Genomic DNA, 27,395 nt, shown 5'->3' on the forward strand with positions numbered 1-27,395 from the left:
AGGAGGGGCCTATTACGTTGGCGTACAACGTGGGCCATGTTACAATTTATACATACTGAAAATGTTGACCCTTTGTGGGGGAGGTACCCGAAGGAGTGGACCAATGGGTCCCATCTTCGCACTTCATCAAGGCTTGGTAATGATAATAGATTTTGCATGGTTTGGGTTAAATCCAACAATTCATTCCCGCCTAAAATCGGATTTATAAGTATTGAAAATTGAAATTGATAGACCCATTTGATGGTGACTGGAGATGAGAAATGGATCATATACGAAAACGATCGTGGTCAAAGAGCGGTGAATCACCTTAAACGGTGGCCAAACCAGGACTAACGACCAGGAAGGTTCTGCTATGCATTTGGTGAGACTGGAAGGGGATTATTTATTTTGAGTTCCTTCCATATGGCCAAATTCTGATCTCTACTGTCAACAACTGGACCGTTTGAAGATAGCAATTGAGCAGAAACTGCCAGAATTGGCCAACAGGAGAGGTGTTGTGTTCCACCAGGACAACGATAGTCCACACACATCTACAGTGACTCACCAGAAACTTCGGGAGCTTGGTTGAGAAGTTTTAATGCATCCGCCATACAGTCTGGCCTTGGCACAAGATTATCATTTTTTTAATGATAAAAAATTGGTATCTAGGGAGGATTGTGGAAATACTAGAGTTTTTGGCAATTAGAGAGTAGGACTTCTATGAGAAATGCATTATGAAATTACCTTTAAAATGGCAACAAATCATACAACAAAACATTCTGAAGCATGTTAAATAAAGTCCTATAGTTCACATAAAAAAATTGGATTTCTTTTTCCCCAGCCTAATATTAATAATTTTCAAGAAACCAGGCTCAGTTCTATCGTGATTTCAACAGACGGGCAGGCAGGGCTAAATCGACATAGAACTTTATTCTGATAAAGAATAGGGGTCTCCGACAAATATTTCGAAGTATTGCAAACAAAATGATAAATTTAATAAACATTTATCATGGAGTCCCAAAAATAATAGGCAATAATGATTTTAAATACTGTTACATGGTGGCCTCAAACACTGGGTCCCGATCGATAATAAAAAATAAATATAATTTTTATTTTTTTAAATACCTAAATTTTTTGTAACACTGTGTTGTGGTAGTAGTTGCTCAACTGCCTGGCATTACTAATCCCATTGCAAATTGTTTGTAAACGTCACACTAAGTGAAAAGGTGTAACCGTTGATAAAAACGCCGGCAGATTATAGTTATAATAATTCTAGAAACAAATTGTTTATTTATGATTTGTGTGTGTGTGTTTTTTGCCAACAACAAATAGTAATGTTTATATAATTTATTAATTTAACCCTCTTAATAAATTTAAAACGGCATTCATTCAAAAAGGGCGTTAATAGTTGTTAAACCTTTTATTGCCAAGAATTTACACTTGGTGTATTTTGTTGATTATCACAACAACAGCAGATAAGTTATTTGCAATAAAATTATTACATTTGTTTTATATGTATGTGTTTTAATTTTACATTTTGTATAATGTAAATATTTATTTTACAAAATTTGTGATTAATTTTTGTTGTTTTCTTTTTGTTCTCTTGTTTGAGTTGAATTTCATTGAACGACGTTGATGTTTTCAAGGAAAAAATTATTAATTTATTTTCGTTTTTGATTTATTTTGCAGACCCTGGACCATGCATACTTCCAGCGGTGATGATGAGGCCTCTAAGGATCCTCGTATAATAGGCGATCAAGATTTCAGTCAACAGTATACAGAAAATGATTTTGAAGGTAAGTGCCGAAAAAAAGACAATTTTACAGTCAATTAAATAATAAGAACCATACGGTCGGCTAAATTTATATAAATTAGGAATAAATGCAAACACATGTCTGAAATAGGCCTATAACACTGTATAAGAGATCTTTATATGGTGGAAATTTCATATTGGGTGAAAGCCCTTGGCGAGTATATTAAGTTTTGGAGTTATGACGGGATGATGTTTTTTTTTATATATATGAATCGTTTATTTTAAAAGTGGTGTATGTCGATATCAGACCAGAAACGGCCAGAATTGGCCAATAGGAGAGGTGTCGTGTTCCACCAGAAACTTCGGGAGCTTGGTTCGTTATTTTCTTGAAGCGTAAACTAATACCACAAGAAGAGATTTTTTGACCTACAAACATTATACAAAAATGTCGCTCATTTCTCGATCGATTTCCGATATAAACTACAAATAAAATTTAGATACAATTTAAAGTATTAAAGATTTTATTTTATAATTTTGTTAGCACATCTGCAAATCGCCAGGCTTAAAAAGTTTGTTACAACTCCGATACCTTCCTTATATTTTTGTGCGGGTTATTGCTTTTAAGACTTTATATTTTTGGTTTCTCATGATGCTGTTGAATAATTTTGTTAGAAGTTTTTTGTTCACAGTTCATTTTTCTCAAAACTTCAACATTAGAAACATGGGCTGTCCATTGAAATTTTTAGAACTTGACTATATGTCCACATTTCAAATGCTTCTAACTTTTTTATATCGGACGATTTTTTTTGTTTTCATTATCTAATTACACTAATAAATTTCGTATAAATTTCAGATTTGTCTGAAATAATTACCATAAATAAATCTCATTATGCCAAACATTTATTCATCGTTGAGAGAGACAGATGTGGTTTTCAAAATTTTAGAACCATATTCTAATACCGGTTTTCATCAAACGAAATAAAATTAAATGCACAACATTTGAAACCTAAAAAACTTGCTAATAACATCGAATAATTTGTATGCTTACAGTTAACATGATAAAACCGTTTATGGCACAACAGTTCTAGTGTTTTACTATCGCATCTGGCTCAACATTTATTCCATGTGATTAACAATATTTTTGAAATTTAAATGACATGCATATATGTTAGATTGGTTTATTAAAATCTATACAAAATCGGTTTTATTATCTTCAAATAAGGTTCAAAAATTTAGTGATCCGGATCTATCTCCCGCAAAAAATATTGAAGTGTTTGGCCAGATCTATTTATAGTAAATATTTCAGCTCGCAGTATGCAAGATAGTGTTTTAGAATCGGATATATCGGTCCACGTTTTGGTTCTAGATTCTATGGCACGATGATCCGTTCACGGCTGTTTGAAGCTTTGAGACACATTTCCAACCGAATTGTTGGACATATTTCCAATCGGAGACATTCTGCCTTATTCGTGATTAAGAAAACTTATTTTCCACATAGGTCTTCGTTTTGACATTACTTTTCGGTATATTAAGATTCCAACTAACTTAAGTGTTTGTAATTTGGTATTTTCTTTAAAAAATATCCCGACAGACTATTAACAAAATATCCCCCACATAATGGTGCCGATGGTTTTTAAGTATCACGGTGGGGGTGCATAGGGTTCGGCATGTTTGTCACAAGTCTCATAAAAATGGACTCCTGGATTTTCGATATGTTAAGGGTACGGTCAAATTTTACAACCTAAGCCTCTTTAATTCGGTATTCCTGGTATACAAGTTTCGGTCCGACGGATCTCATTGACGTTCTTACATCGTATTGTCGTTTTATACCCTCAGCCTTATGACTAATGAGGGTATATACACTTTGATAGGGCAAAAAATGAGCCTCGTCGAAATATTGGTTTTACCCCACATCTGTTTCAGAAAATTTGTAGTCGATTTACAAATGTCCATTTGGCCGCACAATAACTCTCGAAGGGAGTAACCGATATCATCCAAACATTGCACATCGTAATATTTCTACCAAACTGTGTTCAAGTTCGAAAAGGGGTAATATCAGTCCACTCCTGCTGATACCTCCCCTACAAAATGATCAAAATTTAGCTAAAATATATTTTATGATATGCTGGCAGACTATCCGATTTTAACCAAATTTTGTACAACCTAATATATCTTTACCAAACCTAAATCAAGTCCGACGATGGGGCCCATTGCTTCACACCTTCTGGTACCTCCCCCACAAAGGTTGAAATTTTTCAATATTTATAAATAAAATATCAGGTGAATGGAATGTCCGATTTCAACTAAACTTTAAATAAACTATTATATTTACAAAGCCTAGATCAAATAGGAAAATGGGATCCATTGGTCCATTCTTTCGGTTACCTCCTCCATAAAACGTCAAAATTTGTAATATCTATAAATCCAATTTCAGGCGAGAATGGAATGTACGATTTGAACCAAACCTTGCACAACCTATTATCTTTACCAAGCCTAGATCAAGACCAAGATGGGACCAATTGGTCCTCTTCTTCTGATGCCTCCCCCATAAATGGTCAAAATGTCCAATATTTATAAATCCAATATTAGGCGTTTCTATTCTCTTTACTTTTAAAATACCATTTCTGTATTTTGAAAGTTGGCCGCATTTTTAGCAGATGGGGTTGTAATCAGGCACTCCGCTTTTCAACATAGCCCCCATGGACAGGATCTGTTAAATTTAAGGCATTTTACTTGTATGACATTTTGTGTTGTTAGTGGGGAAATTTTCGGGGATTTCCAATAATGTCCACTTTTTGATATAGTCCCTATTTTGCATTTGGAAGAACTTAACTGAATTTTACAGTCGAATGATTTGCAATTTGGCATTACGGCTTTTTGGAGTATAAAAAATGTAAAAACTTCTTCGCAGAAAATTTTCAATGTGGGTCCATATTTTCTACATAAAGGTTCCGCACCATTTTCAGTCAACATTTTCTAACCTCACTGTCGACAATTTTCACCCAACCGATTCCACTTACTTTCAATGACCACCTCATGGTGAATAGTATAAAGAGTTCGGCCCAGCGGAACTTAATGACATTTTCACATTTTATGTATTTGTTCTTTTTTGATTACCAAAAATACCATGTTTCAGAATAATGCAAACACCCTCGACTCACAAAATAGCAACTGCGACCAACGACACACTTTTTTCGATCACTTAACTGTTAACAATTATGCGTGAATGATTTGTTTGCGTGGTGTTTTTCATTAACAAAATTTTATCCAAACAACCAACGACAAGAAAAAATATAATTAATTTCGTTGTTGGTGGGTCAGCCAGTTTGTTCTTATTTCGAAAAGCCTCGGAATTTTTTAATTGAAAAATAAATACTAGAGAAAACGTAAACATGTATTTAAATTTTCAATGTGTTTTCAAACAAAACAATTTAAAAATTTTGTAATTGAAATTTTTTTTTGGAAGAATATAAAGTTACTAGTAGTTTTAAAAAATAAAAACTCTTCCATGAAAATGTCAATCAAAATTATTGAAATTAATTACAAGTAATTAAAACCACAAAATTGTCTGTGGCATTTTGTCATTTGACAAAAAAACACACACACAAACACTAACTATGAGTGTGGGAAGAAATAATTTGCACTGTCATCATATTAAGAATATCATAATTTATGTGGGCTATTTAGGAGCAATAAAGAGTGTTAATGCTTTTAAGCTACTAGACATGGATATTTAATTGCAATTTATGTTAACTATTTATATTATAGTTAATTATAATATTAACATAACATAAAAATGTTGTAGCTAAACAAAAAATATATACATAATAAAATATTAGTAAAAATTGTATTTAATATATGTGAGGTGAAAATTACACCATATCAAAGAGCATTCGATTTTTTCCTTCCCTTCGATTTAGTTCGAAATTTAAGTGGGGTCCCATTATTATTACATGATTTTGTATTATTTTTTTTTTAATTGTCGGCTACATTTCCTTTTCATTTTGTTTGCTGGGTTATCACCTACTATCACCCAAAAACTAATCACAAGCTAAACATTGTATATAAATATATATATTTTTTATGATTGCTTTGAATTAGCTAACATTCATATTTATCTATGACAGCTGTGAAATTTAATAGCAAAACCAAATTGTTTACAGGCGCCAGGTTGTCTATGACGAAAATGGCAATTCTATTTAAACGTCATGCAAATTATCCAAATTAAATACAGAAATTTAAACTATTTTTAACACGATGATAATTAAAATATCAATTAATTGTTAGTAAATAATTAAATAATAATAAAAATCTTGAATTTCATATTAATAACACTTTAAAGGGGGAACAGTAAACAAAGGAAGTGATATAAATAGAAAAATAAATATGTATTTAACTTGTTTGTATTTTCTAATTATATTCTACATCATTGGGTGCTGCCAGGTATTATAAAGTTTAGCAGGGGTAATAATGCTTGGAACTATTTGGATTATACTGGATTAAACTGATAATGAATTAAGGGGATTTAACTGGATAATACTAAATTGGCTGTGGATTAATGTTTATGATTTATGATTATATTTTTTTTAAAATTTCAAATTTGTGATGAATATTAAAAAATTAAAAAACAAAATTGCAAGGTCAATTTCCAATTATAGAGAATAATACTAAAGGTTTTCGAATATGAGTTATTATTTTAGTATTAAATAAACAATGTCATATTTTGAGCTAAACGGTTTTATTTTTATTCGATAATGCTTGAAATAATTTAAATTTAAAAAATATTTTTAAAATATCAATTTTCTTTATTTTGCAGGACATCGAGCCCACTCTGTCTATGTAGGTGTACATGTACCCGGTGGACGTCGCCATTCGCAAAGAAGGCGCAAACATCATCATGGCAAAAGTGATAGCAGTGGTGATGAGAGACAACCGGAAGTTGAAAGGCCGGGTATGTAAGAACAACAACAACAACAACAACAACAAAAAAGAAATTCAACAAATTAAATATTACAAAACTACAATTAAGTAATAGAATTGGTCATTGACATGCAACGGCCAAAAAGCGATTAAAAAATAAAAATTCCACTTAGCAAAAACAAAAAAGAAAACAAATAGAAAAAGTTGTTAACCAATCCACCTTATCTTCCCACCATTACCATTACAGTCACCCCTCCCGCCCAACGGGTACAATTCATTTTGGGTGAGGATGCTGATGACGGTACCCACGTCTCACATCCCCTATTCTCGGAATACTTAACATTGGTTAAAGAAGGCGACGAAATCGAATGGAAAGAAACAGCCCGATGGATTAAATTCGAAGAAGATGTGGAAGAGGGCGGCAATCGTTGGTCCAAACCCCATGTGGCCACGCTGTCATTACATTCACTGTTCGAACTGAGAACCCTGCTGTTAAATGGATCTGTGATATTGGACATGGAAGCGAACAATTTGGATTTGATAGCCGATTTAGTTTGTGAGAATATGGTAAATGCCCGCACATTACCGGCCGGCTCAAGGGATAAAGTTAAGGATGCTCTGTTGAGACGTCATCGTCATCAGCATGAATATAATAAGAAGACAAAATTGCCGATTATACGTTCATTGGCTGATATCGGACGGAATCATTCATCATCGAAAAGTAAGTTTTGTTGTAGAAGTGAATGAAAACCAAACATACACTCATACATATATACATATGGATCATATTGAGATATTACAGAAAAAATGTAATTAATATATCATCTAATGATCATAGACATACATTTTTAAGGCACAAAGAGAGGAGTGATATGTCACTGAGATAAAAATGTAGAAATTGAATAACCCATCAATTGACAACATAAGTGAACGCAAATTTTGAATATGAATGCTTATGACAGCGTTTACACTACAAAATCCACTCAATCTCAAACGTCAATTCCATAGCGTAAACGTATATTATATTTGACGTTTACGTTATGGAATTGACATAAGAGATCGAGTGGATTTCGTAAATCTAAACGCTGATCTAAATTTCAGTAACATTTTTTTCTTAAAATGAGATAGATTTAGCTCTCATATATATCTCAGTATATAAACATCTCTCTCTTTGTGTCTTTTTTTTTCTCTCATTTCACCATTTACATTACATTTTAAAAGTATTTTTTTCATTTCTCTGTTCCAAATCATTGTATAAAGTAAATTATAGCGGGAGAGTGAGCAATGTTCTTGCTCTCACTAAACGATTTTTTGTGTTGTGTATTTTATATTGTCTCTCTCATCATTAACATTTCTATCTCATAATCTCGTATCCAAAGCAAAGAAAGTTTCTCAGAGTCCTCCTAACATGTTTTCACGTTTAATTCATGGATTTGTGGAAATTAGTAGACAACGTAACGTAAGACGTAGTCAGTAGCTATTTTGGTAATATAACGTTTACACTATGTAACAAAAAATTATTATAAGATTATGGGGAAATTATTGATAAAATCGGTAAGGAAAACATTAATACCCAACAGATGTATACCCTCAGCCTATGGTTTGAGGAGATTTTCGGAGTTACATACAGGCTTTATTATTCGTTTCATATACAAGTTTATATATTATTAAATCTAGGCTATGTAAAGATAATAGATTGTGCAAAGTTAAGTTTAAATCGGACATTCCATTTGCCTGATTTTGGATTTAGAAATATTGAAAATGTTGACCCTTTGTGGGGGATGTACCAGAAGTATTGGATCAATGGATCCCATTTTCGGTCTTTATGTAGGTTGGGTTAAGAAAATACGATGTACAAAGTTTGCTTCAAATTCGGCATTCCGTTCGCTTAGAAATATTGAAAATGTTGACCATTTGTGGGTAGGTACCAGAAGGAGTTAAGAAGTTAAAGATAATGGGTTGTACGTGTTATTATAAAATTAATTTTTTGCACACTTTTGACCATTTTGTGGGGGAGGTACCAGAAGGAGTGAACCAATATTCCCCATCTTCTAACTTGAACTAAGTTTGGTAGAAATATTACGATGTGCAAAGTTTGGATGAAATCGGTTACTCCCTTCGAGAGTTGTTTTGCGCACCAGACGGACATTTGTGAATCGACACCAAATTGTCTGAAACGGATTTGGTCCAAAAAAAACATGGGGTCTAATAACAATATTTCGATGAAGTACATTTTTGCCGTGTCAAAGCCATAAGGCTGAGGGTATACAAATAATATGTTGCAAATGGCCACCGGAAGTGCCATCTTACAGGCTCATATCCGAATCAAAAAGTTACAAGGTCTAAAACCACAAAATCGTGGTGATAAACTGTGATCGTCTCTTGTAAAGATAACTAGACCCAGATATTGTCGAGTTATCTTTAAGGCATTGAATTTTCCGAGGCTTGTTAACTTCCTAATAGGAACTGGATCTCTTCAGAATAATGATTTTCTTGAGCTCTAAACAAATGATTTTTATGCAAATAGGGCGTAATGGCATAGGGCTCTAAAAAGGCATAAAAACAAAACTCGGAAAAATTGTTCTTTGGGCTACAGTAGCAATATCCTCAGTTGTTCTTGTTTGAAAGTCCTGTACAAAATTATACCCTGTACAAAAGAGATGACATAATTTTCCGTCATATCTTTCAAAGAAATTCCCAAACACTATCCCTTTTTTATTGTTTTATATTTCCTCAAAGTCTACCGATTTTATATCTAAATCAAAATCTTTCAAATTTGTTACATAGTGTAATATTCGTATAGATATAGAGTTCTAATACTGGGTTTATTTAACACATCACAAATACTAATCCAATGTTAATATGTATAAGATTTACATGCCTCTACCAACTCATTGCATGTGAATGTGTCCTCAACAGGACTTGATGGCAGCAGTCCGCTATATGCATCGACATCAACGCCTTATTATGCCACTAGTAAGGATCAGCGAGGTTGTTACCTAGCTGTGCCCACAGGTAGAGCCACAATAATTTCAAATTACTTTTTTAGTTAATCTTCTCTAATATTAAGTGTAAATAATATTGTTGTTGCTTTCAGTTGAATTTGTTACTTTTGGCTAGAAATATTCCTAAACAAAAAACAGAACAGCAGCAGAATATTTAGATGCCAAGGCACCCAACCAAAACACCTGTAAAAATGTAAAATTTTTCATTTTATTAAAGGCACCCCTTGCAAAGCTAGAAAACCACCCTAGGGAATAGATAAACAGACATTATTTTTCCCACATAATTTCTAGAGGTGCAAATGTAGGCCATCATTCACCAACAACAGCAGCAGCACATTTCCCCTTTCCCTATTTCATAAACTACTTTTTTTCTATAAAATCACATCATCCTCTGCTTGTAAAAAATAAACAAAAGCAAAGCAAAGAAAACCACTAAATGTATTTATTTATAAAAAATGCTCCTCATATACTTCCTTCCTTCCTTAATTATTATTAACTTAATAGCTGAACTTGGTCACATTGGTGTAACCACTTGGTTTCATGCCGGCTCCTCACATTCTCCACATGGTTCACATGGATACTCGACAGCTAATAAACGTAAAGAAGGTTTTGTCGTAAAAAAATAGTGTGCTACAAAAAAAACAACAATTAATACTAGCAAACTAAAGAAAATGTGTTTAACTCTCTTCCTTCCTATTTCTCTACAAAAAATATTAACAAAATAACAACTCTTTGTCACTCTCTTTCAATAAGGATTTTTAAAGAGAGAGATTTATTTTCAACTTTTCTCAAATTCACATTCAAGTCTTGTGTGTTGTGCTACAAACGTTATCCTGTTATTAAAAACTTTTTTCGCTCTCTCCCTTTTTCTCTCTCTCCATGTTGTTGATATCAATGTGTGCTGAGTATAAAAATTCTCTTCACGTTATGTTTTGTTTTTCTCTTTAAAATGTCACTATGTGCAAAATTCCTTTGCATTTTTTTTATTTGTTTATTGTGTTTTGTTTTTTAATTTCCTAGAGATATGGGTCATTCCACTAACTAGTTAAAGATAATAATTAAAGCTGATATAAAATAAATTATATGTTAGATAATTTAAAAATGAATAATAATTAATTAATTAAAATTATACAAACTAAAATATTATGGAAAATTCAACAAGGGAGTAGCATTTACGAAGTTATCTATTTTATGACACGAAGTTATCTAGAGTACACAAGAAAGCATACGAAGTTATTTACTGGATTGTATATGACATACGAAGTTAGTACATGATATACGAAGTCATCTAATCAATAATAAATGGCATACAAAGTTATCTACTTTATAGTAAACAAAATACGAAGTCATTTATTTTATAGCAGACGACATACGAAGTCATATACTCAATATTAAACGACATACGAAGGTGTCTACTCCAAAATAGATAATATACGAACTCATATACTCAATAGCAGATGGCATACGAAGTCATTCACTCTCTTTTATAAGCCAAACGAGCTATTTTAAATGTCAGACGAAGTTATCTAGTGTACACTACTTAGCATTTAATAGTAGAAGTTCGATCATTTAAACAATAATAAATAGCATACGAAGTCATCTACTTTATAGTAAACCAAATACGAAGTTATATACTTAATAGTAGACGGCATACGAAGTCATTTACTCTATAATAGATGACAGACGAAGTCATATACTTAATAGTAAACGACACACGAAGTCATTTACGCTATTGTAGGTGACATACGAAGTAGTCTATTCCATAGTAGATAACATAAAAAGTACGAAATACGATACCAGACGGCATACGAAAATAGAGGACATACGTATTCTATAGTAGAAGACATACGCAGCCATCTACATACGAAGTAATCTACTACGACATACGAAGTCAACTAACCTATAGTGTATGAAACACGAAGTCGTATACTATATGATATATGATATACGAAGTCATTTTCTTTATGGTAGATAGCAAACGAAGTCCTGTACTCTATAGTACAGGGTGAGATAAAAAACTGCATCAAAGTTAAACACCACCATTTTTACATTTTTTGGTTTGCTGAGTCCTGTTGGAATGTCCAAGGTCTGCGGCCAAAATGTTTGCGTGCGCAAGGCTTTAATACAGCCTCCAGAATATTTTCGCGATTATATTCGGCATTTATTTTGATGCCACGGTCGATTAATACAAGCGGAGAGCGACCATCGGCTGACCTCTTTGAAGTTGGTTGCATCTTTTTTCATCTCACCCTGTATATGACATACGAGTCCATTTACTCTAAAATAAATGGCATAAGAAGTCTTCCACCAAAACATAGATCTAAATATTTTCCTCACGTGATATACACCCTTGTTGAAAGTTCTGACAAAATAGTATGCATACTATTGGCCACTTTGCCCTTTCTATCTACCTCTCTCACTTTCTTTCAATGCCACTCTTTCTCTCTCTTTCATTTTTTTGTCCTAACTAAATGAATCAATTCTAGTGGAAGAGCATCATAGCGCTTCATCGGCACCGGGTTTAATGGCAGCAACATCGCCCAGTTCCTTAACAACCACAAATGGTTCGAATGGAAATAAAAACGATGATAATACGATGGGTGGACGTTTTTTAACTGTGCCAAAAACCCAAAAGACCCATATTTTAGCAAATGGTAAAACAACGATATTACCAAACTGAATGAGATTTTGTTCATGTTATAGTTCGTTCAATGACAGTAGTAGTCCATGTAAATAATAATAATAATAATATTCCATATAGAATGATAATTTTTTAGGTTATGATTTTTACAAAAAAAGAGATTCTCTTCCGGAATTGGTTCCTTAAAAAGATTTTAGAGTGCATGAATGTTTTAATAATTTTAATAAATTAATTTTAATATTTCCTTTACTATGAGAATGTTTTCAATTAAACAGCAGACATATATTTCCCCTGAACACCAACTGTCAAAAAATACTAATTAACACTCTCATAATCACCACACTCGCATACACACTGATACATGTTTCACTAAATATCACACTCTTTACTCACGCATTCACAGCCAAACTCTCTTCACTCTCACACCGGCTTAAAGTAAATATGCACCACCAATTTTATTCACACACCCTAAAAGCATGCAATGATATTTTTTAATTTGTAGTGACTTTAATTTTTAATAATTTTTTATTTATTTTTTATTTAATTTTTTATGATTTCTACACAACTGTAATCTGCACCCTTTTGTTGTCTACCCACCTAATTTTTTTAAAACCCTCTTGCAATTTTTGGTGTTGTTCGGTAAATTTGTTTCGTAATTGTTGAATTTTGTAATTTTTATTGAAACAAAAAATTCAAAACTCTAAAGAAAAAGCTAAAAATATACGTAAAAATAATAAAATGCCCGTTATAACAGAGGATATGATCAAGAGTCCCAGCAGCCAGTCGATGCAACGGAACAGCAGTGGCAATGATCTCAGCGATCATCGTGCGAATATGAATTTCATGCGGAAAATCCCACCCGGTGCTGAGGCCAGTAATATTCTTGTGGGTGAGGTTGATTTTCTTGAGAAGCCATTGGCCGGTTTCATACGTTTGAAAGATGCCGCCATTATGGGTGATCTAACGGAAGTTCCAGTGCCCACAAGGTAAGCTCTATTCTATTAACATTATATTATAGCGAAGAGGGTCTCCTTTATTCTATAGAAGAAAGAAAATGTGTTCTATTCAATAAAATTTCATTTTATTTCCCCCCCTCCCTGCAGATTTATTTTCATTCTCTTGGGCCCACCTGGCAGTCAAAGTAATTTCCATGAAATTGGCCGTGCCATGGCCACCCTAATGTCCGATGAAATCTTCCATGAAGTTGCCTATCGTGCACGCAAACGTGATCATTTGTTGGCCGGTATTGATGAATTCTTGGACGCCGTGACAGTGCTGCCACCTGGTGAATGGGATCCAGCTATTCGCATTGAACCACCAGCAGCAGTACCATCACAAGAAATACGTAAACGCCCACCCGAAGCACCCAAAGAGGAAATCGACGAAGAAGAATTGGAAGCAAAACTACGTGAAGAATCTGGTCTATCGCGGACGGGTCGTCTATTCGGTGGCCTGGTCAATGACATTAAACGTAAAGCACCATTTTATGTATCCGACTTTACAGAGGCTTTCTCAATGCAGTGCATAGCCTCATGGATCTTTTTGTACTTTGCTTGCCTCTCGCCCATTATTACCTTTGGCGGTTTGTTGTCTCAGGCAACGGGTAAAAATATGGCTGCCATGGAATCTTTGGTTTCCGGTTTTGTTTGCGGTATCGGTTATGGCTTCTTTTCGGGACAACCTCTTACGATTTTGGGTTCGACGGGTCCTGTGCTGGTCTTCGAGACAATTGTCTATGAGTTTTGTCTGAAGCAGGGCTGGGATTATATGACATTCCGATTTTGGATTGGCACCTGGATTGCGGTCATCTTGTTGATATTGACAGCTGTTGATGCCAGTGCTTTGGTGTGCTATATTACCCGGTTCACTGAAGAGAATTTCGCCACACTTATAGCATTTATATTTATAATGAAGGTGAGAGGAAAAGGGAAATTTTAAAATGGCACACATAAAAATCTATCCGTTCTGTATCTTTTATAGGCTGTTGAAAACGTTTTGAAAATTGGCAAAACATATCCTGTACACAATGATATATATGATTGTGTTTGTACACCGCCAGTGGGTAGTAATGCCACCATTTTGGACTATGCCAAATATAGCAAAGATTATTGCTTGGTAAGTTCCTACTTGTTATGGCTCTATGAACTGAAATTAAAATTTGTCATTTCTATTTTAGGCCAACAACGGCACTCTAGTCGGCGTGGACTGTGAACAACCAGATACCTCAAATATATTCCTTATGTCTGTGTTATTGTTTATTGGCACCTTTATTATTTCGACCATCTTGAAAGACTTCAAGACAGCTCGATTCTTCCCCACGGTGGTGCGTCAATACGTCAGTGATTTCTCCGTCATCATTGCCATCTTCAGTATGTCGGCATTTGATTATTTCATGAAAATCGAAACACCCAAATTGGAGGTACCCCACGAGTTGAAACCCACCTTGCCTACACGCGATTGGATTATTCCCCCATTCACTGAAAATAATCCAGCATGGACGGCTGTAGCTGCTGTCATCCCAGCCCTCTTGGGTACAATTCTTATCTTTATGGATCAACAAATTACCGCTGTCATTATCAATCGTAAGGAGAATAAATTGCGTAAAGGTTGCGGTTATCATTTGGATTTGTTTGTATTGTCAATTTTGATACAAATTTGCAGTATTATGGGTTTGCCATGGTAAGTGGAACCGTACACATACATAAAAACTAATGACATTGATAGATTATTTTATTACTATGAGAGGAGGCACAAGAGCTAATTTCTAGTCTAAAATTATTTTTTTACTAAAGTAATTCTCAGAGACATCTAATATAGGCTATTAGAAGTGATCTCTTTTCTTATTTAAAGAAGATATATCTACCATCTATAGAAGAGGGGCATTTTCTATCAATAAAAGAGATATACCATTCTATTTTATTGAGCTGTCAAATCTTAGGTTCCTCCGATGACGGAGTCAAATCTTAGGTTCCTCCGATGACAGTACATCAACCGGTCATCTTCGTCGTATAGGATTCCTCCGTCTCGCAACTCCAACAAAGCTGCCGGGGGAGGTGTTCTACCAACCCTTTTTCCACAAACTAGCTCATTTTCAGGAAGTTGAGGGCATATTTCATTATGCAGGCATTGATTCGGCTGAAGTCGATTGCATTGTAGATGTTCGTATTGACCGGACGTCTATAAATTCCATTTCTATCCAGCGTTGGTCTCATTCCTACGCATGATACTTATGCCGATATGTCTGCCCATGCAGCAAAGGAGTAGGTGATGATGGGTCCAATCACTTGCATTCGAAAGCTTCTTGGATAGACAAATTTCATCTTTTTGCGACAGAAATCGAATATTTCATGCAAGATAATTCCAAGGTATTTCATCCTCCTATAAATTCATTTCCAAACTTTGTAGTTGGAATGTATTTTCGGAAGCTATTAGCAGTGGACTTTACCCTCGAAGAAAGTCCTGCTCGCATTCGAAAGCGTCTTTGATAGGCAAAGTTCATCTTTTTGCGACAGATCGAATCTTCCATGCAGAATGATTCCAAGGTATTTCATCCTGTCTGACACTCCGATGAATTAATTTCCAACCTTTATAGTTGCAATGTATTTTCGGAAGCTCTCCGCAGTGGATTTGGGTTTGCCTTTGAAAACCACCGATACACACTTTCCAAATTTGAGATTAAGCCTCCATTTGGTGAAACAGTAGTGTAGTGTTTCCATGTACACATTCAATAGTGCAACTACCACATCATCAGCATATGTTAACAGCAGTCCTCTTTCGGGTGGCCCTGGTATGTCGCATACGAACAGGTTGTACAGAATCGGTCCCAGTAGTGATTCCTGTGGCACCCATGCTTCGGTCGTTCGCTGTTCATACATCTTATTTTCTACTCTCACACGAACTACTCGATCCTTGAAAAAACTTGCCACCATGCGACTAGTTTGATGATCGAATCCGAGCGATTGCATCATGTAAAGAATGTCGTACTGCCAGACTGTGTCAAACGTTTTGGCAAATACCAGACTAATAGCAATGGTTCCTTCCTTCAGTGTGTTCAGAAGCCTTAGGTGACATATATAGAGAATACTGCCAGTGCGTCGGTTGTCGAATGCTTTGCTCGAAATCCAAAGTGACAATCGCTATGGATTCGGTTGATGCGTCGCAGAATAAAGTGCGATAGTAAGGAAATTGGTCTGTAGCTTCCACGCAAAGACGCATCAGTGCCAGGCTATGGGATCGGTACAACTAGTGCCTCCTTCCATGGTATTGGTGAATGTTGAGGCAGTGAATAAAAAGTACCTCCAGGAAAATTATTATGGCTTCTCCTTCTTTCTTCACTGTAATGTCTGGAAATTTGTCGATACCATACAATTTCTTCGGAGCACGGCGTGCTATAGCAGACCCGACCATGTCTGAGTCTATGAGACCTTTGTCTTCACATCTACGACTATCGTTGATTACAGTTGCATTCGCCTTGGCATTACTGCAGAAATTAACAAGTCTAAATCTTCCACAGCATAGCTGACAAGACTGCGAAAATATTTATCCACTACAACGTCAAATTGGTGATGTCATCTTGAATGCCTTTGATGGGCTGCCTGAAATTCCAGCAGCTCTCTTTACCTTCCCATTCGTCTTGGAATTGACTTAGGTGCCTTCCAGAAGGCCAATAAAACGATGTTTCTCATGTATGTTAATATGTTGCCTTATTATCACACTAAAACGGTATATACATTAGAACTTTTTACCGGGTTAACCTACTTTATGAAGATCTATTTGACATATATGAAAAGGAATTGAAAATTGAAATCCGGTTAAATTTAAAAGCACTATAAGATTCCTGATGTCTGCTTTGAGAAGGAAAAATATGTCTTCTATCAATAGAATATATCTGTAGAACAGGGCCTTTCCTATTAATAGAAGAGAATTCTTTTCCATCTGTAGAAGAGAGCTCTGTATAAGAGTCATCTCCTATTAAATATTTTTACCTATTTTTTTATTTGCTACATATTTCATGTCTGTATTCCATTTTCCAATTTCAGGTTCGTCGCCGCCACTGTGCTCAGTATTAACCATGTCAACTCACTGAAGAAAGAATCTGAATGTTCGGCACCCGGTGAAAAGCCACAATTCTTGGGAGTGCGGGAACAACGTGTCACCCACATTATGATATTCCTTAGCATTGGTCTGTCCGTATATTTGACACCCATTTTGTGTCACATTCCTATGCCGGTATTGTTTGGTGTCTTCTTGTACATGGGTGTTGCCTCGCTAAAGGGTTTGCAGTTCTTCGATCGTTTGTTGATTATGTTGATGCCAGCTAAATATCAACCGGATTATATGTTCCTTAGACAGGTATGAAGAATGGGAGAAGCTTGAAGTGATTAATTTAATAAACTCATTTTGTATGCTTTCAGGTCCCCATAAAACGTGTCCATTTGTTCACAATTATTCAATTGGCTTGTCTGGTGTGTCTGTGGCTCATCAAATCCTTCTCATCCACATCTATACTCTTCCCCTTGATGTTGGTCGTTATGATTGGTATACGCAAGGCCTTGGATTTGGTATTCACACGCCGCGAATTGAAAATCCTCGACGACATAATGCCGGAGATGACCAAACGCCAGGCTGCCGATGATCTCCATCAATTGGATGCTGAGGTGGGGTGCTTTAGAAAAATGTTACCTTGTTTTGGTGGTAGTCGTACTTCACATCCCATCAATGAGAAATCCCCTCAGAAGAAGAATGGTAGCAAAATCAACATGAAATCGGCCAGTTTTACACAGGCCAATGAAAAGGAAATGGAGGCCCAGAGTGCATTGCTGAAGAAATAGATCAGCCAGCAATTGCCTTCTCCTCTTATCTTCATATGTGAAGGAGGAAGATTGGATAACCATGTTTAATTTTGCTACTATTATATGATGATGATGTTATCTCTCTCTATCTATCTCCAACACACGCACACACATACAAACTATCGAAATGAAACTGTGTTTCTATCATTATTTTACTACTTTAATTACCTCGTCTAAATGTATGTGTATTTATTTGATAATCACTGTTAGTTAAACGTTTCTTTCTTTTGAAATGCACTGTAGTAGTCCACCACCACCACCACAAACAATCACAAAAGAAACGCAACAAAGTTTTGTGCTTCACTGTAATTATTTTATTCAAGTTTGAGTTTTGATTTTTTCTGTTTTTAAAGTCAGTATTTGATTATATTTTATTTTTGTATATTTAAGCTAGTTCTTCTTAGTATAATTATGATTATTCTAAATATACATATTTTAATTATTATTAATATTATGTTTTTAATATATATATCGTATAGTTTTGAATGCATTTATATTTAAAAAAATGTTTCGAACAATTTGAGTCTGTGCAGCATTCTAATAACGATAGTAGTTTGTGTTATTTGAAATTTTGTTAGCAATCAATGTTCTAATTTTATTTTATTACAAAGAACAATAGAGAAAGTGTTTATTTTTATAATTATATATATTTTGTTTAATGCTATAACAACAACTAGCTTATAGTCATTTATTTAAATATTTTTTGTTTTCGTTTTATCCTTCATATCCTCCTCTATTTAATGTATTTTACGAAAAATTCTTTGTTTTTGTATTTTTAATCTAGAAAACGTTGTACTAAGTCAATATAGAAAAAGTACCTAAAAACGTATTATAATTAAATGATATATATAATATGTGAGCATTATACATACAAATACATTTTATATATTTACAATACACAAAAAAGCCACAAACAAATATAAATCAAATTTTAACTAAGTGAAGAAAAAGACAACGATCCTATGTAGTAGCATCTGCATTAGTTTGCCTATAAAATTTACATTTTATTGTAATCAAACCCCAACAAACGAAAAAAAAATAAGAAACAAATAATTAAAATAGAACAATTATACAAAACAAAAACACAATTACAACAAAACACACAAACTCTGGAATTACTATATAGAAATGGTAGCCTGTCAATTTGGCTTGAAGATTGACGCCTTGAAACTTTATACTTATTCTGGAGAAATCAAATGAATTTAAACACAGTTACAGTCGTGTCTGGATACATTGAGCCTTCTATATAGTGAACACGATTTTTATAGGCAGTACTCTAACCAGCGAAAATATTAGATATAGAAGTTCTAATGTCAATTTCTTAAGCGTAAGAAGCAAATAAATGAAGTATAACACGTTGAGCGCGGCACCGGTCCCTGGGGACCGTCGCTGAACTTGAACTATATCCAGACAAGACTGTACTTCGTAATTATATGTCATTACGATGATCACATTAAAGTTCAAAATCTTGCTTATAGGATTTAGCAGCTTATTGACGTCTGATGTACATAGAATAAACTGAACACCATAAGAACTTGGTGTTCAGTTTGGAACTTCTACATATGGAGAACCTTTAATATAGCCTTCGAATAAAATGACATTTAAAGAATGACCTCATTTTTATCCACATATCGACGCCTCCGAACCATAGTATGCTAAGTCTGAAAATTGAGTTTTTCAGTAGAAGCTTTCAAAGTATGGAAGTTTCTTTAATCGTACGTGCCATGGTAAGTACATTTTTGCTTATAACTTTGGTTTGGATTGGCCGATGATTACCAAAATTTCAGTGAATTTAAATTAAGGACCGTAGTATCGTAAAACGTAAAGAACTTTAAAACATGCTACGTCGACTTAGCATACTATGGTTCGGATGCGTCGATATGGTACAATATGTGACGACCTACTATTAGAGTTGTCCATATAATCATATAGTTTTATGAAATAGATAAATATTAATATTTTGATTTTAAAAAAACAAGACTTGAGTAAAAATTGTTATGTATTTTTGAAAGGAATATCGTTGGGAGCTTCTGTACACATTTTAAAACGAAATCCCTTAGCTTGAACGATCTTTTGGAGATGATATACGGTAGATTCTTCAAATGGAGGTTATGAGTCTAAACACAACTAAGGTGTCTAGAGTCAGCGACAGCCCAACGGCTTGACGATAGGACAGATTTTATTCATTTTTGCTCAGCGTCATACTCAATAGAGTTGCGGTATTTTAGGTAAAAATCAGCAGTGCTACCAACATTTCAATGGAAATTTTTATCAAAATTTTGACATTTTGTGCCGCTACCGCTAACTCTTTTGTTTGGCGAAAAAGTATGCCGCTGACTCCGGACTCTCTGGTTGTGTTTAGACTCTATGTCAAAATATGAACCTATATAAAACATTTTTGAGATTAAACCGGTAATACAAAGTTATAGTCAATTGAGCGAACATTTTAATATAAAATACACAAGCTTTATTGAATCAAATAGGATCAGGGATGGTCCGTATGACGAATTTTTAGGTTTTCGACTGTCAAAAAGGTGTAAACGTCGAAAACGTCATATACCTGTATAAAATGTAATAAATGTAGAAAACGTCATTTTCAAAAATACATATTATTTTTACATATATCTGTCTGTTTCTTACTAGCACTAATACAAAATTCTAAACTTTTTGGAGAAAAAGATTTTGAAATTATTTATGGATTTCAGTAAAGCATACGTAATTCCCAAATTTATTAATGGAAATAGGTATTTTGTCAAAAACCTAATGGCTTTGGGTGAGTTTCCGACGTTTTTGACGTCTGTAATATACGTCGAAAATGTATGTCATTTACGTCACTGTTTCTGACGGACCACCTCTGAACAGGATGCTTAGAAACTTCGAGAAAGACTAAAAATTAAGAATAAAGAATAGAGATACAGAACGGAGAAACAGGAGGCCATGTTGCCATATTCATAATAATTCATAGAGTTGCCATATAATTTGTAATTTAAATTCCCATATTCTTCCACCACACGTTTTAGGTCGAAGAGTCTGTAAGTTGATATTTTATTTATAAAGAGTGTTTACCGTTTGTTTGAAAACCTGAAACCCCATGTTACAGCCACTACGGCAAGAGCAAATGAGTGATTTTGACATTTTCGTTCGTATAATGAGAGTCCAATTCGTTATAGTTAAAACCAATATGTGAGAAATCTTTATCTACCATTACTTGTTTTTTCGATTGAACTTTCGTTCAAATACATTAACATTTAGAAAGGGTTTACGGAAACCCAAATTGATTTTTTCGAATGAATGCGAAAAACCCCCTTAGATCGACTTAGGGAAACAGGCTGTAAATATTGTGTGCTTTATCTAAATTATTTATATGGGGTTTTAACAGATCTGTATAAAACATTGTGAACTATATCGTTTAACAGACGGACATGGATTCTCTGTTAGATATCTTCAAAAAAAGAGATTTGGATTGGTCCAAACTACCTTTAGTCCGTATCTGGGTTCCCGATCGATCTATATTAAATATTGTTAACTATATCGTGATTCCAACAGATGTGCATTCAAAATACGTAAAGTCGGTATTAAATATTGTGTTTCAACAAACGGACGGGGAGAATATCTTTGGTATCGATCGCAACATCCACCGAGATTTTTTCATCCACCTCTATTATGTCCTGACATGGATTTTCTCATAGATATATTCGTTACGCTCAGTCAAAAACGTCGTTAATTTTGGCCCGGTCGAACTTTTACCTGTAAATATCAATTGATGCCAAATATAAAAATAGACATTTTTCTGACATTATATCGCCATTTCTTAAAAATTACAGATTTGTTCATTATGAGTATAAAGTTTCAAAACTCAATTATAAACAATAGATTAGTTATATTATAAGCTAATGTTATATTTAATTTAAAAAATAAAACTCATAAAAACAAAATCCATTTCCCCAGTTATCCATTTTTGTTTAATCATCTATAAATATTTTGGAAATCTATCATAACTCTGAAATACGTTTAATATTTTTGTAATTTGTTCTTTCGAAGACTCCTAACGAATATCCAGTGTAAGTTTATAAAAAGTACACACCTTCTCGTCGATTACTTTCTGTTTGGGCTAAAATGTTCCCACACTTTTGGAAGGTTAAGGTCCGACTTTGAATCCTTTGGTAGAACATACTGTATATATTTGGTTCAAACTTTAAAAGACAGGTGTGTACATAGACACTAAATATCAAAATGAAAATAATTCTCATAAAAGAATTATGGAATCGGTTTCTAAAAATACTACCAGCAACTTCAGGCCAAACACAAATATTTCACAAAAAAGTCTAATTATTACAGGATTCACAATCGAAATTTTAGAGAAAAATTCTTCATACGAAATTTCCTTATTTCGATCGATATATGATGGAGCTGGATATATTTTCGCAATATAAATTTACTTCAAAATTTAAAAAGTCACAAAAAAATGTTTCACCCGTAATATTACTGCTATTTAGTTGTGCAAATAGAAATTTTTCAATTTCAATTAGAATCATATTTTTCTCGTCATAATTTTAATTTAATTTCCGCCCACAATTTTCTAAACTAATTTATCACAACATTTCACCTGAGATCGTTTTAAAAATTTTCTAATTTCACCCTTATGGCACCTTTTGTTCTCATTACACTCAATCACTTGTGCTAGTGATAAATTTTCAAACAACAAAACAAGGTCCATAATAAATTCCTCCAATAACAAAATACGATAAGCAAACAAAACAACAAAAACCCTATGTATATTATTTTTAAGGATCATCATCAACACCACCACCACCAACAACATCATGACAGATACGATAAATATAATTCTTCTATAAATCCGGGACCAACAACTATACACATACCCCTAAAAGTTGACTCAAGTGAGACATCATCAGCGACACAACAACAACAGCAGCAACAACAACAAGGAAAATCAATGAATATGCCACAAGAGATACAAAGTATTTGGCAGCAATTACACGAAGATGGTAGTTCAACGGAACAGTTGATAATACCGATCAACTTTAAAGTTCGTCAGGTTAACGGGAGTCATAAGTAAGTTGAGTTGAGTTTAATTTTCTTTCAAATCATAACAATTGTAGAAAGCCAACATACCAACATAAATACATACTATGCCGAGAAGTAAACGAATAAAGCTAGAATTGTAAATTGTTTTCTTTTTTTATTTCATTTCCTATTTTTCTTGTTCTCCATTTATGCATTTTTCATTCATTATAAATTTACAAAAATAATAACAAATACAATCAAAAAACTAAATTGCATCGGAATAGTAAACAACAATCACTGACCACCATGAGCGAGGAAGATGAAAATACAACAACCACGACAACACCGAGCAAAGTCATTTTTGATAATTCATCAAAAACCGATTCATTACATGTTAAGGAAACGACTTCGCACGATGCCGAAAATAATAAAAACCTAATAACGCCAGTCTAAATCGAAGTCAATGAGAATTATATAGAGCCATTTTTAGAGAGAAAAAATGAAAAGCCATAGAAACACATGCGCACATTATGAATAGCACAAATAACGTATGGTATTATGCAATTGTAAGAATAGCACAGGAACAAAACAAAGCAGGCTTTTAAAGAATATATATGAATGTAATAGAGTTGCGTTGTTATTGATATGAACTTTGATTGGTAATACAGAAAATCTTATGATAAACGGTTTAAAATTACGTTAATTTCGATCGGATGGAACTTATTTATACCATACACAGTCTAGTAACTGGTAAACTACTTGTTTTTAATAAAAGTGGAGGCGAATTGTTGCAAGCGACTAATTCCAACTATTGATATTTATAGACCTTTTTTAACCTTTGAAATTATAAAATGTCAAATTGCAGCCACTTTGTGTTTAAAAAAACGGTCCTCTAAAATGCCAAATGTGTCAATAAGTCTCTTATTGAGCATATCTAAATGAGACGACCATGTATAATTAGGCTATGTCAAAATATGGAAAGCTCACAATTTTCTGTCAGAAGGTATTGTATTCATTGAAAATCTAAACTGTCAAAATTTAATATATTTTCTAAAACTGAACATTGCTCTCAGGATTTAACCATAGTTGTTACATATTATATTTTATAATATTATATGAGCAATTTTTGCAACTGAACACATGATATCCGTACATTTCGAAGAAAGATATTTTCATTTAAATTTTTAAAGCTGAATACTGTCAAAAGCAAATTTATGAACAAATTGGAAACAATGACGGCATGAGGCTACCTTATATAATTATGTCATTGGTGCATACAAAGCAGCTAAAATTTCACTTCGTTTGGAAAATAAGTCCAGGAGGATGCTTACCTTTTTAAATTTTTGTCTCAGGACAAAAGGTCGATTTTTAGAATTTCCACTTTTTCCTTTGCTAAAAAGTCGACTTTTCGATCATGTCTGATCTGTTCAAAGTTGATTTTTGACTTTTACTAACACAAAATCGACTAAAAATGTAATTTTTTATATGAATTATTGTCAAAAAAAAAGGTTCTGCAAAGCTTTTTCAATTTGAAAGACCATGTTTCGATATCTTTATCTTCCACTTCATGTTTCCATCGAATTCGTGGTCTTCCCCTTCGGCATAAACTATCAGTTGGCTCGCTTTTATATGCCTTTCTCACAACATGACTTAGACACTGTAGTCGCTGCAGCTCGATACGTCTGACGATGTACGAGTATAGATGGTACAACTCATGATTCATTCGATGGCTATATTCACGTCCAGGATTATGAATGTACCTAAAATGTGGCGTGACTTGTATATAGGGGTTGTATATCACTATGTCTAAGCATTGATCAATACTGAATATTTTCTGCAAATATGTAGTGGACACTTCCAAGAAGCCTTAACAACCAGCCTCAAAATACCAAAATGGAATGGTAACCGTTATATGTGACTGTAACAAAACATAGACCAATATATCCTATTCATAGGAGTGTAAAATTTAAAGCTCTATCTTAAATATTGCGATCTCTAGCGCTCACGACAACTCATCTACCAAACATCTAATAATATATTCTCTAAATTTCATTTCTAAACATTTTTTAATGTTATTCAAAACATTTCAATTGAAATTTATAACATTTCACTTGTAATTCATAATATTTCAGTTGTAATTCATTCCAAATTCATACATATTAATTGTGTGTTACCAATAATACTTTTCAAATTTAGAATTAAAAGTTTTGAATAACAAGTGAAATATTATGTATTTCAAATGAAATGTTATGAATTTCAAATGGAATTTTATGAATTTCAAATGCAATATTTGGAATTCATATGCGAGTTTATGAATTTCAAATGGAATTCTATGAATTTCGAAAAGTATTCTATTAATTACAAATTAAATTCTTGAATTACAACTGATATGTTATGAATTGCAAATGGAATTCTCGAATTGCAAGTTGTATGTTGTGAATTACAAATGGAATTATCGAATTACATTTGATATGTTTTGAGTAACATGTGAAAAAGGTGTAAAATAAACATTACAAAACTATATTCTCAATTAAAGTTCAATCAACATTATTCATACCCTATTGAGACCCAAACTATATGTCTAAACTAAAAAAAAACAAATGTTTTATAGATTGACAACTAAATTCAAAGTATACACATTTAAAATGAAATCATATTAATTTCCATCCCTTTTTACAAAGTAACAAACAACCCATTGAAAGATTTTTATACCGCATCACAATGTGACATACATAAATACGTATAAAATTTTAAAAATCCGTACTATATAGAATTAACCCATTTTATATATGTGTCTAAAATTGTATTTTCAATATATATATATATATATATATATTTGAAGTAAAAACAAATTGGTAAAAAAAGTCAATTGAAATACAAAAGTTAATTAATGTTTACTTTTTTATTCAAAATTTTCGGTTTTCATTTGTTTTGAGAAGAAGATAATATTTTTTCAGTTGCCATCTATTCTATAGAGAGACCTAAGGATCTTCATTTTTTATAAGGACTTTTTTTAATACCAAAGATATGCATCTACAGAGAATAATACCCCAGACCTGTTATAGAAAAAGGAATGAGCATCTTGCGCTATAAGAAAACCTTAAGTCTTCATCGATACAAGGCCATCTGTTATAGATGTGTACCTACACCTCTGTAGTTGTAGATCTGAAAAACATTACATTCACACCATATTATAATATTATAAATTGATAACAGTTAAAAACAATAATGTTGATTTTACAGTATTTTAGCAATTATTTATAAAAAAGGATTGAATACAATCGTTCATTATATTCATATCAATATTTATTTTCCCAAAAAATAACCTTGATCGCATTTCAAACATCCCCGGTAGTTATTTATAAATGTCAATAGAACTATTTAATAATTGTAAAAGCATTTTAACCAATAATAATAATAAAATTACATTTTCAATACCACATTCTTGGTTTTATTTAGTTTCAAACAAAAGGTCATTTAGGTTTGATGTTGATTAACATTTGTTATATACATATTATTTTTAAAATTTAAAAAAACATTGTATTTTTAGTTATTCTCCTAATACTACTGAGAAGTCCAAAACAAACAATCCAATCATTTTTTTTTATTATTAAAAGCCATGATGTTCTGGCATACGACGAAACTGTTTAATTTTTCTACTTTTTTCCTCATAAAATATTCAATAAATGTTTTGCACAACTCCTTTAAATATAAATGTTTTAGAAACAGGATTTATTAACATTTAAAAACAACACAATGTCCACATTCAAAATACATCCTCTTAAGACAGGAATGACTATATTGACCATATCTCACACATTGTTGTAAGTAAACTAAATGGAATTCAGTAGAGCTGCATGATTGTTAGTATCATTCTTTCTGTAACTTTGTTTTTTATCTTCATCGCCCAAATATGTTCATAATTGTTTGTTGAATAGTTTAAATTAAATTTCTCTAAATTTTCAGCACAAAACATCTGATACGTCAGTACGAAAATGGGACGGATATACAAATAATAGACGCCTCTACGTATCGTCAACAGAAACATCCGTTTGAGACGATGGTATGATTAAGGCAAAATAAAAATGAAGCCAGAAAATAAAATATTTTTTTATATGAATGATAAATGTAAACCTGTATGGAACGTTCCTTAAGCATCCATAACAAAAAAAAAAGAGAAACCATGTAACCGACCGACCAGAACCACCGTGCCAAAA

The 27,395-nt window shown here is 33.2% G+C and overlaps 1 protein-coding gene across 1 annotated transcript; it reads left to right on the forward strand.

Annotated features, from left to right (window-relative positions):
- Positions 1 to 1,673: 1,673 nt before the first annotated feature.
- LOC133329489 (sodium bicarbonate cotransporter 3) lies at positions 1,674 to 27,256 on the forward strand. Its single transcript, XM_061537962.1, has 11 exons — positions 1,674 to 1,775; positions 6,549 to 6,683; positions 6,900 to 7,373; positions 13,005 to 13,284; positions 13,402 to 14,212; positions 14,279 to 14,413; positions 14,475 to 14,977; positions 17,338 to 17,650; positions 17,713 to 17,955; positions 22,940 to 23,226; positions 27,145 to 27,256. The coding sequence occupies exons 1-11, from the start codon at positions 1,679 to 1,681 to the stop codon at positions 27,245 to 27,247; spliced, it is 3,381 nt and encodes a 1,126-aa protein (XP_061393946.1). The 5' UTR covers positions 1,674 to 1,678; the 3' UTR covers positions 27,248 to 27,256.
- The last annotated feature ends 139 nt before the right edge of the window (positions 27,257 to 27,395 follow it).

This window comes from Musca vetustissima, unplaced genomic scaffold, assembly GCF_032173495.1.
Source record: "Musca vetustissima isolate MV318-11 ecotype Yass unplaced genomic scaffold, APGP_CSIRO_Mvet_v1 utg6009, whole genome shotgun sequence".
Classification (NCBI taxonomy): Eukaryota; Metazoa; Arthropoda; class Insecta; order Diptera; family Muscidae; genus Musca; species Musca vetustissima.

Bases quoted from the DNA above. Each gene is read 5' to 3' on its own strand.
- LOC133329489 (XM_061537962.1), top strand. From the start codon at position 1,679: ATGCATACTTCCAGCGGTGATGATGAGGCCTCTAAGGATCCTCGTATA. The intron at 6,684-6,899 runs GTATGTAAGAAC...TTACCATTACAG, and splicing joins ACCGGAAGTTGAAAGGCCGG to TCACCCCTCCCGCCCAACGG. The intron at 17,956-22,939 runs GTGGGGTGCTTT...ATTATTTTTAAG, and splicing joins TCCATCAATTGGATGCTGAG to GATCATCATCAACACCACCA.